Source organism: Salmo trutta, chromosome 25 (genome assembly GCF_901001165.1).
Source record: "Salmo trutta chromosome 25, fSalTru1.1, whole genome shotgun sequence".
In the NCBI taxonomy this organism is placed as follows: domain Eukaryota; kingdom Metazoa; phylum Chordata; class Actinopteri; order Salmoniformes; family Salmonidae; genus Salmo; species Salmo trutta.
Genome location: NC_042981.1, coordinates 10507485 through 10520067, shown reverse-complemented (window position 1 = coordinate 10520067; position 12583 = coordinate 10507485). Strand labels below are relative to the sequence as shown.

The 12583-nt window shown below is 42.7% G+C and overlaps 1 protein-coding gene across 7 annotated transcripts in view; it reads right to left on the bottom strand.

Annotated features, from left to right (window-relative positions):
• Positions 1–12583, bottom strand: part of LOC115161993 (SAM and SH3 domain-containing protein 1) — a 128463-nt gene that overhangs the window by 19534 nt on the left and 96346 nt on the right. For 6 of the 7 annotated variants that reach the window (XM_029712870.1, XM_029712869.1, XM_029712868.1 and 3 more), the window contains exons 2-6: positions 7532–7666; positions 6578–6628; positions 6006–6061; positions 4303–4340; positions 1580–1669 (exon numbers count right to left, since the gene is read on the bottom strand). In XM_029712870.1, the coding sequence (XP_029568730.1) occupies positions 1580–1669; positions 4303–4340; positions 6006–6061; positions 6578–6628; positions 7532–7666 (370 nt within the window). The remainder of the gene's footprint in view (positions 1–1579; positions 1670–4302; positions 4341–6005; positions 6062–6577; positions 6629–7531; positions 7667–12583) is intronic. The other variant, XM_029712873.1, reaches the window with a different exon arrangement.

Genomic DNA, 12583 nt, shown 5'->3' with positions numbered 1-12583 from the left:
CAGATGCGGTGGGACTAGGACACAGTTTCAATGGAGTGGGACTGGGATTTCAGATGCGGTGGGACTAGGACACAGTTTCAGTGAACTGGGACTGGGATTTCAGATGCGGTGCGACTGGGACTCAGTGGAGTGGGACTGGGATTTCAGATGCGGTGGGACTAAGACACAGTTTCAGTGGAGGGAGACTGGGATTTCAGATGCAGTGGGACTAAGACACAGTTTCAGTGGAGTGGGACTGGGATTTCAGATGCGGTGGGACTAGGACACAGTTTCAGTGGAGTGGGACTGGGATTTCAGATGCGGTGGGACTGGGACACAGTTTCAGTGGAGTGGGACTGGGATTTCAGATGCGGTGGGACTAAGACACAGTTTCAGTGGAGTGGGACTGGGATTTCAGATGCGGTGGGACTGGGACACAGTTTCAGTGGAGTGGGACTGGGATTTCAGATGCGGTGGGACTAAGACACAGTTTCAGTGGAGTGGGACTGGGATTTCAGATGCGGTGGGACTGGGACACAGTTTCAGTGGAGTGGGACTGGGATTTCAGATGCGGTGGGACTGGGACACAGTTTCAGTGGAGTGGGACTGGGATTTCAGATGCGGTGGGACTAAGACACAGTTTCAGTGGAGGGAGACTGGGATTTCAGATGCAGTGGGACTAAGACACAGTTTCAGTGGAGTGGGACTGGGATTTCAGATGCGGTGGAACTAGGACACAGTTTCAGTGGAGTGGGACTGGGATTTCAGATGCGGTGGGACTTGGACACAGTTTCAGTGGAGGGAGACTGGGATTTCAGATGCGGTGCGACTGGGACACAGTTTCAGTGGAGTAGGACTGGGATTTCAGATGCGGTGGGACTAGGACACAGTTTCAGTGAACTGGGACTGGGATTTCAGATGCGGTGGGACTAGGACACAGTTTCAGTGAACTGGGACTGGGATTTCAGATGCGGTGCGACTGGGACTCAGTGGAGTGGGACTGGGATTTCAGATGCGGTGCGACTGGGACACAGTTTCAGTGGAGTGGGACTGGGATTTCAGATGCGGTGGGACTAGGACACAGTTTCAGTGGAGTGGGACTGGGATTTCAGATGCGGTGGGACTAGGACACAGTTTCAGTGGAGTGGGACTGGGATTTCAGATGCGGTGGGACTAAGACACAGTTTCAGTGGAGTGGGACTGGGATTTCAGATGCGGTGCGACTGGGACACAGTTTCAGTGGAGTGGGATTGGGATTTCAGATGCGGTGGGACTAAGACACAGTTTCAGTGGAGTGGGACTGGGATTTCAGATGCGGTGGGACTGGGACACAGTTTCAGTGGAGTGGGACTGGGATTTCAGATGCGGTGCGACTGGGACACAGTTTCAGTGGAGTGGGACTGGGATTTCAGATGCGGTGGGACTAGGACACAGTTTCAGTGGAGTGGGACTGGGATTTCAGATGCGGTGGGACTGGGACACAGTTTCAGTGGAGTGGGACTGGGATTTCAGATGCGGTGGGACTAGGACACAGTTTCCTGATTTGTGCGATTAGAAATATGTTGGGTAGAGAGAGAATATTTCCAAAACAAAAACATACCTTTTGAGTTCTGCCGCATGACACCTTTCTGCGACTTCCGAAAGTTCTGCCAGAAAGACTTGTTTTTCTGTCTCTTTTCATCCCATTTTCCTAAACAAGGACATACAGTAGGGCTGAATAAAACAGATGACATCCACACTGCTCCATTCAATGACTACCCCTAGCAAACTTTCACAATATGTAGAACGTTTATTTTTTAAAGTTACGCAAATGTAGCTAATCCAAAATGTAACATCAAATTGTAACTCAATTGTGATAAGAACAAAACTGGCTAAATTCAATCTTCAAATGAGGTACTAGTTAATTTGTAATAACACACAATAACAACCTTTACTGTGTATGTAGTTACACATACATTTCAAATAACTACACTGAACAAAAACAGAAACACACCATGCAACAATTTCAACGATTTACTGAGTTACAGTTCATAAGGAAATCAGTCAATTGAAATAAATAAACTAATCTTTCGATTTCACATGACTGGTCAGGGGCGCAGCCATGGGTGGGCTTGGGAGGGTATAGGCCCACCCACTGGGGAGCCAGGCCCAGCCAATCAGTATGAGTTTTTCCCCACAAAAGGGCTTTATTATAGACAGAAATACTCCTCAGTTTCATCAGCTGTCCGGGTGGCTGGTGTGAGACAATCCCGCAGGTTAAGAAGCCAGATGGAGGTTCCTGGCTGGCGTGGATACACGTGGTCTGCGGTTGTGAGTCCGGTTGGACGTACTGCCAAATTCTCTAAAACGACGTTGAGGTGGCTTATGGTAGAGAAATGAACATTAAATTCTCTGGCAACAGCTTTGCCAGTTGGACGTACTGCCAAATTCTCTAAAACGATGTTGAGGTGGCTATTGGTAGAGAAATGAACATTAACCTCTTGGCGTTCCCCTAGGATAGGGTGCGCTACAGCGATTTTTGAAAAGAATTCGTGCCCATTTTAAAAGGCCTACTACTCAAACTCAGAAGCTAGGATATGCATATAATTAATACTAGTGGATAGAAAACACCCTAAAGTTTCTAAAACTGTTTGAATGGTGTCTGTGAGTATAACAGAACTCATATGGCAGTCAAAACCCTGAGACAGATGGAAACAGAAAGTGGAATTCTGAATTGCGAACTCAACTTCATCACATTGCCTATTAATCACACCGTGAGCTATGGTTCATTGAGCACTTGCTATTGCTTCCACTAGATGTCCCCAGTCTTTACAAAGTGATTTGAAACTCCTACTGTGAAAACTGAATGAATGAGACGCAGTGGAACGTGGTCACACGGAGAGGGCCATCACCATTATGACGCCGGCGCCCCTGGTTACCCTCCCCTTTCGAAACGTTTTGAAACACAATGCAATCATCCTCCTTGAATCTTATTGGCTCTCTTGTTGAAAAACGCCCTGAAGATTTATGTTATACAACGTTTGACATGTTTGAACGAACCTAAATGGGAAAAAAAAGAATTTTCTCGAAATGGCTGTCCCGTGGCCGACGGAGCATTTGGATCAGCTTTCAGACGCGCTAACAAGAACAAGCTCTTGGAACATAAAGGAGTAATTTTTTCGAACAAAAATACATTTGTTGTGGACCTGGGATTTCTGGAAGTGCTTTCTGATGAAGACAACCAAAGGTAAGGGATTATTGACAATAGTATACAAAACTAGATGTGATATGCGATTGTTCCAAGATGGCGCTGACCTGTAACGTTAGCCTATTTTTCAGAGTATCGCATCCCCTTTCATCGCAAAGTATGATTACCCAGTAAAGTTAATTTTAAATCTGGCATTACAGGTGCTTTCAAGAGATATTCATCTATAAATCTTAGAATGACAATATTACATTTTAAAAATGTTTTCGAATAGTAATTTAGTAAATTGTAGCTCTGTTTCATCGGATGCATTTGAGGGAAAATAGTTAGTCAACGTTACGTACCGATGTAAAATGCTGTTTTTATATATAAATATGAACTTTATCGAACAAAATAATGCATGTATTGTGTAACATCATGTCCTAGGTGTGTCATCTGATGAAGATTGTCAAAGGTTAGTGCTGCATTTAGCTGTTTTTTGGTTATTTGTGATGCATGTGGTTGGTCGGAAAATGGCTATGTGGCTACTTTTACGATATACTCCTCTAACATAATCTAATGTTTTGCTTTTGCTGTAAAGCCTTTTTGAAATCGGACAACGTGGTTCGATTCAGGAGAGGTGTATCTATAAAATGATATAATTTGAAAAAAAAATTGAAAAAAAAAAAGTATTAAATTTTGTTATGCTAATGGCGATATGATTTTTCGCTGGATGTCCCACAGGGGTTAAATTCTCTGGCAACAACTTTTCCAGAGAATTGAATGTTAATTTCTCTACCATAAGCCACCTCAACGTCGTTTTAGAGAATTTGGCAGTACGTCCAACCGGCCTCACAACCGCAGACCACGTGTATTCCTGCAGTCAGCATGATAATTGCACGCTCCCTCAAAACTTGAGACATCTGTGGCATTGTGTTGTGTGACACAATTGCACATTTTAGAGTGGCCTTTTATTGTCCCCAGCACAAGGTGCACCTGTGTAATGATCATGCTGTTTAATCAGCTTCTTGGATATGCCACACCTGTCAGGTGGATGGATTATATTTTTGTTCAGTATACATGTGACCAAGCACACTATACCTCGTAATACTTTAGACCGATCAAATTACAGAACTGATGATTATTTTAATTTTACTTACCCCCTGATCCATCATCAGATGATTTATGCATGGCCAACCTACAAATCAACCAAGAATCAAAAACAAGAGATGGCATAAACAAAAAACAACCCAAGAAATAGAAGATGCAGAGTCTGGTAAGATAACAGACAAATCTCACCTGTTTTCTGATGCAATTCTCTTCATTGTACTGCTGCTATCCTACTGTACCATCTTTGACAAAACACCACTTTATCCACCCTGAGTTCTCTCTCCAAGAATTACAGACGTGTACTGTCCCTCACAAACATGCACGGTCCCCAACAAACCAAACGTGCACTGTCCCTCTTACCGCCAGACCAGGCCACTATAGTGTTAGTGGGGACCATTCCCAGTAGTCAGTCAGTCCAGATGGGAAAACATTATGTTGCTAGTCAGCGCTGGTCTGGCTGCTGGACAGAGGTCAGACCACAGTGGCTATCTTAACAACAATAGGGGCTTTTCACACCCTGACTGCACTCACTGCAACATCATCGCTCCTCACGTGGCCTTTGTATCTCTCCCCACTCCCTCTCCTGCCTCACCCTGTCACTTTCCCCTTGTCTCTCTCCTCTGACATCAGCTGATAGTCGCTAGCATCAGCAACAACTATCATCCCCCACTGACACAATTCTACAGGTGACCACAAGGGGGCACCCTGCCTAGTCACTGCCAGCCTGGTACTCGACAACCTTTCTGTCAGCATGGTTAGTAGTAATCAAGGCTTGTGTTCTTCTGAAAGGAACCAACTCTCAGAGGTGGCTACCCAACCAAGACCAGCATATTGTATGAAGTCATGTGACTTTGAGGTGACTTGGGCTTGATTTTTAGAGCCCACTAACATGAGATACTACTTCTCCCATTGTTTTAGACTGGACAATGATAAAGCTAAGGTGTAAACAAACCTAAATCTTGTGTCGCCGACACCCTGCTGACTCAGTGTAACATGCGTGCATGTTTACTCATGACCAAGATTCCTCCCTTATTCTCCTTTGTTAACAATATGACCATCCATCCTTCCAAACTCACAATAGGGGGAAGGAAAGGAAGTGTTCAATTGGTTTACTAGTAGAGGAAGTGTTCCGTTGGTAGACTAGTAGACGAAGTGTACCTGGTCAAAAGAAGTGCACTAAATAGGGAGCTATTTAATAGGGTGCCATTTGACACGCAGCCTTGGAGAAGATGTATGGAAGTGCTATGACTGTCCCACTCACTGTCCTACCTAACCCTAGGAGTTCAACAATTTATAGTTAAGTAATAAGGCACGAGGGGGTGTGGTATATGGCCAGTATACCACGGCTAAGGGCTGTTCTTACGCACGACACAACGCAGAGTGCCTGGATACAGCCCTTAGCCGTGGTATATTGGCAATATACCACAAACCCCCGAGGTGCCTCATTGCTATTATATACTGCTTACCCACGTAATAACTGTTTTTATGTTTTGTCATACCCAATCAGCATTCAGGGCTCGAACGACCCAGTTTATAAAAAGATAACTTTCACTAGGACAGGAAAACAATGTATGGAACTGCTATGACTGTCCTACTTCCAACAACTGATTGACAACACCAATTGAACTACATATAAGGACATCACATTACAATATAGTCCACAATACACTCCACACAAAGGGGAGATGATGCCGGTGATAGATCTAGAATAAGAACAGTTTAAGTGTTATATACAGCATCTCTATGGTCTTACCTTCTCTCAGTCTCGGGAGTGGACGCTGCGTTACTGCAACTCAGCCCTAGCGACTCCTGTAGAGAACAGAACACTGCAGTCAGACAGGCAGGCAATGGAATCTGACAAACACACAAGGAGAACCACATTCTAGCGCACAGACAGGCATGTTGGTTTGGAACTCCTAATGTGCATCTCATTGACCACAAAAGGCTACAGTAGACATTCCTCAGTCAACTTTTTTTAAACCATTTTTCCGGGACACATATTATAACAGCATGCATTACAAAATCACAAGGCCACAGTCTCCACTATAGACAGTGAAACGTGACTTTGTAGCATTAAAACAGCTCTCTTTGAGACCACAATGACAGAGCAGTGTTCAGACTCACAGCTGCTCTATGATGTCTGTGATGCAGAATCTGAGCTGAGGGAATCAGTCCTCCCAGAGAGTAAACATACAATAGCAGAGGTGTGTGTGTCTGTACTCACTCATCTGGATCTGAGGGAATCTGTCCTCCCAGAGAGTAAACATAGAATAGGTGAGGGGCGTGCGTCTGTGTGCGTCTGTGTGTGTGGGAGCATTCACTCACCTGGATCTGAGCGCGAAGCTGCAGTGATGTCGGGACTAAGTCCACCTTTTCCTGAAAGCCCAGAAGGCACAAGTGAAGCAGTAAGAAATAGAACTATATCCAGAACCATCACACTGTACTGATGTTAAATACAACGTCACACTGTACTGATGTTAAATAGTGATGAAGAACGTCACACTGTACTGATGTTAAATACGTCACACTGTACTGATGTTAAATAGTGATGAAGGACAACGTCACACTGTACTGATGTTAAATAGTGATGAAGGACAACGTCACACTGTACTGATGTTAAATACAACGTCACACTGTACTGATGTTAAATAGTGATGAAGGACAATGTCACACTGTACTGATGTTAAATAGTGATGAAGAACGTCACACTGTACTGATGTTAAATACTGACGTTAAATACGTCACACTGTACTGATGTTAAATAGTGATGAAGGACAACGTCACACTGTACTGATGTTAAATACAACGTCACACTGTACTGATGTTAAATAGTGATGAAGGACAACGTCACACTGTACTGATGTTAAATAGTGATGAAACACAACGTCACACTGTACTGATGTTAAATACTGATGAAGGACAACTTCACACTGTACTGATGTTACATACAACATCACACTGTACTGATGTTAAATAGTGATGAAGGACAACGTCACACTGTACTGATGTTAAATACTGATGAAGGACAACTTCACACTGTACTGATGTTAAATAGTGATGAAGGACAACGTCACACTGTACTGATGTTAAATAGTGATGAAGGACAACTTCACACTGTACTGATGTTAAATAGTGATGAAGGACAACGTCACACTGTACTGATGTTAAATAGTGATGAAGGACAACGTCACACTGTACTGATGTTAAATAATGATGGACAACATCTGATTGTAAAATTGCAACCGTCAGGTTAAACCTAATAAGTAGAATATTATTTACCATCTCTGATTGTGCATCTTGTACGACCTTACGTTTCCTAATCTCCTCCATTCTGTCTTGGACGTCACTGAGAGAGGCGCTGTAATAGTCAGAGTACTCCTGAGCCAAGTCCTCAAAGGTTCCCAATGAGCCATCCTAGAGAAGACATGGTCCGTAAGAACAGAGACGAAGACCTACCTCATCACATAGTAAGGATCTACATATCACAGAGCAATAGAGAGTTGGCACAAGCTATCACATCACAGACCCGCATCCGGTGCATAGTACAACAGGAAAACAGTAGACAAGTAAACTGACCATTGTTTTACGACATCAACATCAGATGTCGTAAAGTGCCATGGTAGAGAACCGGGGGACTGTGGGAGACCAGGGGCCAGAAAGACTAGTGTCATGACGTTGGCCTCTTTGGGTACAGGAAGGACAGTTGACCCCCTCCCCTTTGTACCATCACCCAACCTACCTTCCCCCCCAACCCAGGGTTGTAAAAATTCCAAGAGGAGAATCTACTACAACATGTTTCATAGAGAGACAAAGGAAATTCTTCCAACTCATAGAATTGGAGAACCGAGCGACATGTGTGTTCTGGAGAAGATATGGAAGATTGATGAAGACTCCAGCTACGAACTGATCCGCTTGGTACAATTTTGTGATACTCAGAAGAGACAATATAGCCATGTTACCCTAAAACGGTCTACATGATAGCCTCAGCGATGAGACTGAATCCACATGGTTGTATACAATGTATTATTAAGGATAAAGCTATTTGTAATACATTGAGATGCTATGTACTGATGTTAAAGTGATAGAATTATATTTCTGTAACCAAGTCTAGCTCAGTCATAGGCACGCCCCCAGGGACACATACAGGACCAGGCGTCATTTGACAAGCCTGTTCTATGGGCACTATAAAACACCCCCTGATTTACATTTCTACAGACCAGGCCTACACTCCATGGCGAGTTGGCTCATAGGTTTGACCAGCCAAGTACTCTACTGAAAGTGAACCATACCACGTGGTTAACTTTTAGACTATCGATATCGACAGAATAAGAACAAGTCTTTGATATTAATTATTAGTCTGCAGCTAAGTAAATTATATCATCGAACGCGAAGACCAACCACATCCATTCTATGATGTCGCTCTGACAGATCCATTCTAACCGAGAGAGAGAGAGAGAACGCTGACAAACTCTCCATCAGAACAAAACTCACCAACAAGAATCCCGACGACACATGAGCGTAAATATATATTGATTGCAAAGGTTCCCGAATGAGTGAGCCTTCAATTGCCAATTGTTAATATTAATGAACTCTGTAACTTCTCAGCTTACCATTTTATGACCCATTGTCTAACAGACCAGCCATGCTTGTTAGCCATTAGGGCACATTCCTCTACCCATCATTTGTGACGATAGTTGCTGTTTGTATGTTTTCTGTTAATTACTTAGTGTAGTAAATAAATGATTTTAAGACAATTGATGTATGGATGATTTTAGTAAAGACTGGGTTCGTGCAGATAACCAAGAATTTACAACTTTCATGATGAGACTGAAACAACATACGGGTTAAGATTGACTGCTATCGATGTAAAATATTACTAAGTATTTTAAGAGTTTATTCAGAGGATAACAGCTCTATAAACGTTCTTCTGTGGTGCCCCGACTTTCTAGTTAATTACATTTACATGATTAGCTTAATCAGGTAATATTAATTACAGAGAAATAATTTTATAAGTTAGCATGTCATATCACTTAATCCGGCATAGCCAAAGACACGACACTAGTGTGTGTGTGTGTCTGAGCTACTGGCCCTACCTCTCCAACAGTAATACAACGCCTACACACTCTCCATACCTCTTCAGTGGTGACCCCAGAAGCATCGTATGTACAGTAGTCTTTGACCTGACCACTGTCAACAGTATCAACTTGAGAAGTTTTGGTACAAGTACACAGCTCATTGTACCAGAAATGACCAGGAATACTAGTGAGGTGGCTTTTCCTCGATAGAAACCCAGGATCTCCAGACCTACAGGACCCTGCAGAGACATCCCACTAGTGTGTTCTTTAGTGCCCTTTGTTGTGTGGGCTGAAGAAAATTAAAAAGATAGGAAAAGTTTCAGGACTTTTGCAGACTCATCTCCTGCAAATGTCTTCAAAGTATTGCTGATGATTTTCCTCTCCCAAACTGGATATACAAAATAAATAATATAGTGATATCTGTTCTCTGTCCTACAGAGCCAGGCTGATACCATTTACTCTACAACCCTGTTTCTCTCTAATCTGATTTGACATTGTACTCTTTCTTTATGTTTACATGACAGGGACTATAGGTGAGGGCTTCATGGATATCGACTACGCTGCTGAATCACATTTTGATACCCCCATATCAGTACTGTTATGGGGATACGCACCAGATTTCACAGAGCTGCCTGGAGAACATGCTTAGTCACTGTTTTTCTTCCAAAGAGAAAATAATTCTATGAAACATTGGCCAGATCAGCTGTAACCTTGAGCTTCTCACTGATAAGCAGTTTGTGCTGAAGAAGAATGTCTGAGTCAGTGAAATGAAACACCAGGGATGCATCTCAAATGGTACCCCATTTCCCTATATAGTGTACACCTTTTGATCAGAACCCTATGGGCCCTGGTCAAAAGTAGTGCTCTATAAAGGGAATAGGGTGTCATTTGGGATACATCCCTGGTGTTTAATTTCACTGACTCAGACATTCTTCTTCAGCACAAACTGCTTATCAGTGAGAAGCTCAAGGTTACAGCTGATCTGGCCAATGTTTCATATAATTATTTTCTCTTTGGAAGAAAAACAGTGACTAAACATCTCCAGCTAAATTCTGAGGAATACAAATCTGACAAGCAGCTGCTGTTACAGTTGAAGTCAGAAGTTTACATAAACTTAGGTTGGAGTCATTAAAACTCGTTTTTCAACCACTCCACGTCTTGTTAACAAACTATAGTTTTGGCAAGTCGTTTAGGACATCTACTTTGTGCATGACACAAGTCATTTTTCCAACAAATGTTTACAGACAGATTATTTCACTTATAATTCACTGTATTACAATTCCAGTGGGTCAGAAGTTTACATACACTAAGTTGACTGTGCCTTTAAACAGCTTGGAAAATTCCAGAAAATAATGTCATGGCTTTAGAAGCCTCTGATAAGCTGATTGACATAATTTGAGTCAATTGGAGGTGTACCTGTGGATGTATTTCAAGGCCTACCATCAAACTCAGTGCCTCTTTGCTTGACATCATGGGAAAATCTAAAGAAATCAGCCAAGACCTACACAAGTCTGGTTCATCCTTGGGAGCAATTTCCAAACGCCTGAAGGTACCACGTTCATCTGTACAAAACAATAGTGCGCAAGTATAAACACCATGGGACCACTCAGCTGTCATACTGCTCAGGAAGGAGACGCGATCTGTCTCCTAGAGATGAACGTATTAAACAGGTACAAAAGTATCTATATCCACAGTAAAACGAGTCCGATATCGAGGCCTTTTTGACGTACTAACACATTTTCTAAAACAACATTTGAGGCGACTTATGGTAGAGAAATTAACATTCAATTCTCTGACAACAGCTCTGGTGGACATTCCTGCAGTCAGCATGCCAATTGCATGCTTCCTCAAAACTTCACATTTATGGCATTGTGTTTTGTGACAAGACTGTACATTTTAGGAGTGGCCTTTTATTGTCCCCAGCACAAGGTGACCTTGTGTAATGATCATGTAGTTTTATCAGCTTCTTGATATGCCACACCTGTCAGGTGGATGGATTATCTTTGCAAAGGAGAAATGCTCACTAACAGGGATGTAAACAAATTTGTGCATAAAATCGGAGAGAATTAAGATTTTTGTGCGTATGGAACACTTCAGGGATCTTTCATTTCAGCTCATGGAACATGGGACCAACACTTTACATGCTGCATTAATATTTTTGTTCAGTATATATTATTTTTCCAATTTAAAAGGATAATGTAGTACTGTAGTTTAATGTTAGACTTCAAAGTAATATTTCATGCAGTTAGCGGAAGTTCCTAACTGTACTGTATGTACAATATACAGAAGATAGCCCTATTTGGTAAAATATCAAGTCTACAGTCGTAGCAAAAAGTTTTGAGAATTACACAAATATTAATTTTCACAAAGTCTGCTGCTTCAGTGTCTTTAGATATTTTTGTCAGATGTTACTATGGAATACTGAAGTATAATTAGAAGCGTTTCATAAGTGTCAAAGGCTTTTATTGACAATTACATGAAGTTGATGCAAAGAGTCAATATTTGCAGTGTTGACCCTTCTTTTTCAAGACCTCCGAAATCCGCCCTGGCATGCTGTAAGTTTGTCAGAATTTGTGGGTTTTTGTTTGTTCACCCGCCTCTTGAGGATTGATCACAAGTTCTCAATGGGATTAAGGTCTGGGGAGTTTCCTGGCCATGGACCCAAAATATCGATGATTTGTTCCCCGAGCCACTTAGTTATCACTTTTGCCAAATGGCAAGGAGCTCCATCATGCTGGAAAAGGCATTGTTCGTCACCAAACTGTTCCTGGATGGTTGGGAGAAGTTGCTCTCGGAGGATGTGTTGGTACCATTCTTTATTCATGGCTGTGTTCTTAGGCAAAATTGTGAGTGAGCCCACTCCCTTGGCTGAGAAGCAACCCCACACATGAATGGGCTCAGGATGCTTTACTGTTGGCATGACACAGGACAATCTTTTTTCCGGATGCCCCAAACAATCGGAAAGGGGATTCATCAGAGAAAATGACTTTACCCCAGTCCTCAGCAGTCCAATCCCTCTACCTTTTGCAGAATATTAGTCTGTCCCTGATGTTTTTCCTGGAGAGAAGTGGCTTCTTTGCTGCCCTTCTTGACACCAGGCCATTCTCCAAAAGGCTTCACCTCACTGTGCGTGCAGATGCACTCACACCTGCCTGCTGCCATTCCTGAGCAAGCTCTGTACTGGTGGTGCTCCGATCCCGCAGCTAAATCAACTTTAGGAGACGGTCCTGGCGCTTGCTGGACTTTCTTGGGCACC